The sequence below is a fragment of the Lolium perenne genome, chromosome 2 (genome assembly GCF_019359855.2).
Source record: "Lolium perenne isolate Kyuss_39 chromosome 2, Kyuss_2.0, whole genome shotgun sequence".
Lineage (NCBI taxonomy): Eukaryota > Viridiplantae > Streptophyta > Magnoliopsida > Poales > Poaceae > Lolium > Lolium perenne.
Window position 1 is genome coordinate 9859621 of NC_067245.2, and position 3744 is coordinate 9863364.

The 3744-nt window shown below is 48.9% G+C and overlaps 1 protein-coding gene across 1 annotated transcript; it reads right to left on the reverse strand.

Annotated features, from left to right (window-relative positions):
• Window positions 1-519: 519 nt before the first annotated feature.
• LOC127324005 (G-type lectin S-receptor-like serine/threonine-protein kinase LECRK2) lies at window positions 520-3298 on the reverse strand. Its single transcript, XM_051352111.2, has one exon. It carries the CDS (start codon window positions 3151-3153, stop codon window positions 718-720), a length of 2436 nt encoding a protein of 811 aa, XP_051208071.1. The 5' UTR covers window positions 3154-3298; the 3' UTR covers window positions 520-717.
• Between the last annotated feature and the right edge of the window lie 446 nt (window positions 3299-3744).

The following is a 3744-nucleotide window of genomic DNA, read 5'->3' on the forward strand; positions in this document are numbered from 1 at the left end:
GCTGAGGCAGATGCTCGGAGTGATCAATGTGAGCTGAATGCATCAGGATTAGGGGGAGATTTGAAGGATAATCCTGCTGCACACTAGTTTCCTTTTACAGCTTATTCAGAAATAAGTGTTGGGCATTGTGAGCTTGTTCACTGTCCAACGTAGCTAGGTCGTTTTGAGTTATCCTTAGACTAGATAACCACTAGGATTTGGAATCGTGGGATGGCACGATGTTGCTCAGGTCTTAGTGGTGGTAGTGGACTTAGTCTGCCGAACGCCATGGGATGGCATGGCCGGTCAGTTCGGAGGAGTAGGTCATGGTTTGTTTCCACTTTGTAAGGATCACTCGATCCAGCTTAATAAGGAGAAGAAACAGAAAAGCCGAGCAGTTGAACGCGGCACAAAAACACTGAGTCTCGCTCTCTCCCCGTTCCTACGTTTTTCTCTCTGTCATACGTTTCTTTGTCAGGCACTGTTCACGATCCGGCAACGTCAGTGTTCACCTCTGCCTCTTTTCTGGTCATCTTGTACTAGAGAAAGTTTGACTAAAATTGATTCGAACAAATAATACAGATGCACTAGCGATGCTATATGTTGCAGCTAGATGTTAAGCAGGTGAAATACAATGTCACCATTATTCTTCAAACTACAATAGACAGCTATATTATACCATGAGTGCATGACATAATCTTGCTTCATACTACAATTTATTTGTTGGCAAGCAGGACACTACTGAAGTGCACTGATGAAGGAGGAGGGATCTGGTGGCGTGGGGATTTGGACAGCCCCATCAAGCATTTGTGTCACTTTAAGCATGGTTGGCCGCATCGTCGGCTCCTCCTGGAGGCACCAGAGTGCTACAGCCACAAAGCGCTCGACTTTTTTTATGTTGAAGTTCGCCTCTTCATCGCCGTCCACCAGCAAGTCCATCCTCCCACACCTGTAACAGTCATTTGCCCAGTAAGTTAGTATCGTCCGCTCTTCATCAGCGATCTCTAGCTCCACATTCCTCCGGCAGCACACAAGCTCCAGCAGGATCACCCCAAAGCTGTATACATCGACTTTGGAAGTGATCCCTATGTTCTTGAACCACTCTGGGGCAACGTATCCTCGTGTGCCCCGAATGCCGGTGTTCGTCTGAGTCTGATTAGCTCGAAGAAGCTTTGCCAGGCCAAAGTCTGCAATCTTCGCCATAAAGTTATCGTCGAGAAGGATGTTCTGTGGCTTTATGTCACAATGGATAATCTGTGCGCTACACTCCTCGTGCAAGTAGAGCAGTCCTCTTGCTACTCCGAGTGCGACTTGGACACGGAGGCTCCAATGCGGCTGAGTATCACTGAAGAGAAATTCGTTCAGTGAGCCATTTGACATGAATTCGTACACTAGCAGTCTGTCAGTTCCCTCATTGCAGAACCCAAGCAGCCTGACCAGATTCTTGTGAAACGTCTGCCCGATGGTTTGCACTTCCACCATGAACTCCTTCTCGCTCTCTTGCTGGAGCTTTTCAATTTTCTTGACAGCAATGCTGGTTGAATTGTCATCTTGCAGCTGCCCTTTGTACACGGTACCGGAGGCACCGCTGCCTAGCACCTCGCGGAAACCAGTGGTTGCCTTCTCCAGCTCATTCAAAGTGAAAATCTTCGGTGGAACTAAGGAACTACCTGATGATTGTGACGACTGGAGTTTCTTCTTGGAGTTGATTGTGAGACCACAGTAAGTGCCAAAGAGAAGAATGGAGGTAAGGAGAATGTTGACCAATACAGAACTCCCAAGAAACAAGGAAGTCCCAAGAATCCAATACTTCCTGCCCTTCCATTTGCTAGAGCCTAAGCTGAGCTGGGACTCTGTTTTGTTGTTCTTAGGCACCTTGATGAGAACCGTCCTCTGGACACTGTCTGCCATATTCCCATTTGATAAAGGGAGCTTTTTCTTCCAGCAGGTTTTGGTGCTTCCGTCAAAGACGGCTGTGGCGCAGAAGCAATCAACCACACACAGCTTCCGGCACTCATTCTCGTCTATGGGGCTGTACTGCTCATAGTCAGATTGAGGCCAATCAACACCATTGATCGTAGTCATCTCAAATTGCGATGCTGCTTCTGCCTCATCAAGGTCACAGCTTTGTGGTACAAAGTCAGGCTTGCACCCTTTGTACTTCCTCTCGTTGTCGAAGAAATCGTAACCTTGTGGGCAGTGGCAGCTTGTCTGATTCATGGTGCCGTCAAAGGTGCAGTAGCTGTTGAAGCCGCATGCACCACTGCCCACGCTCCCCGATACTCTCTGGCAGATGTTCTGGGGAATTGAGCTTACCATATTCCATTGCGATCTCCATATGCCTTCTTTGGCCTTTGTGCTCTTTGGGTAGACATATTGCCGAAACACACCGTCTGGTTGAAGCGTAGCACGATGGAAGAAATCACCCATAGAGTTCCCCTCTGCTGAGGTGATATTGATCTGTGTCCAATTCTTCAAGGCAAAGTACACCCTGCCGGTTTCATTGAACACCAACTGTGAACCATTCCCAACTGTATTGCTTGCCCAGTATGCAGTGTACGGAAATGTAGAATTCTCGGCAATTGGATACATCACAAGATTACCATCATGTTGCACAGCTAAGAGAAACCGTCCATTGGAGTAGTCCGTGTCGAGAAGACGGCTTATGAGCACCTTGTCCTGACCACCCACAGGGAGAACTTGTGTGGGCAGGATGGTATCAGCCGGGAAGTCGAAGGTCTCCCATTTTGGTGTGCCATCTGCGCCCACAAGCATGAAGTCCCCTGTGTCGAGCATTCTGGCGTAGTCCGCGCTGGGGACACGGGGACTCCAGACCTCGTCGCCAGACGGGTCGCGGAGCGAGAGCAACCCCTCAGCAGTGAGCTCCAGCACAGAGCTGGATGGCACTTGCACAGGTGCGTCGTGCCCGTCCGAGCTGCTCTTGGCGTACCAAGCCACGGTCTTTTCAGGGATCTTGTTGAACCAAACGGCGAGGAGGTAGTTGGAGTTACCTTCTACTTGCCGGAAACCGAACGCGAAGTCGCCGGAGGGCGAGAGCCACGAGGTGTTTGGCCCCTGGGGTGTCAAAGAGGATCCCCGGCTGATGTTCACTTGCGCTTGAGCAGATGCTATGCTCAGGAGGAGCAGAAAGAGTTGGAGGAGGCGAGGTACCATTGCGTTTGTTGCTTGGTTCCTGCTTCTACTTGCTGTGAACAAGCTTATGCCCCTTGTCCAATGGTACTTAACACTCAAAGTTCGCCTTCATGGAGTAGTATGCGTCAATACGGCGCGTGGAGAATCATGTCCATGGATTGTATTTTTGTGTGGAATAGCCTGTGTGGCTGAGTTTGATGAATAGCCTGTGTGGCCTGTGTACAGTTCATCGACTACTACTGTGCCTAATTACTAGTACGTAGTTCACATTTCCTTGTCATGCCTGGAAAAGCTTTGCCTGCTGCCTGCCCAGCTTTTCTCTTTGAGAGAGCTGACTGTTCAACGTGAGAAAGAAGGCAGAGGGAATTCATGAATGCTATTTTTCTCTATCCTACTGGCCGGTCTGTTCGGTAAAATAGCCACTATATGTGGCTGAAAGTAGATTGCCGTGCCAGCCGGTATGACCTTGTTTGGTCCTAATACCCATTTTTTCAGATTTACACAAGGCACTGGTTGATGCTAGTGTTATTTTTTCGATAAAGAATGCTTTCATTACTTTTAAAAGCAATTACATCCAGCCTCTGCATAACCAGGATGCACGCAGCCGTTTAT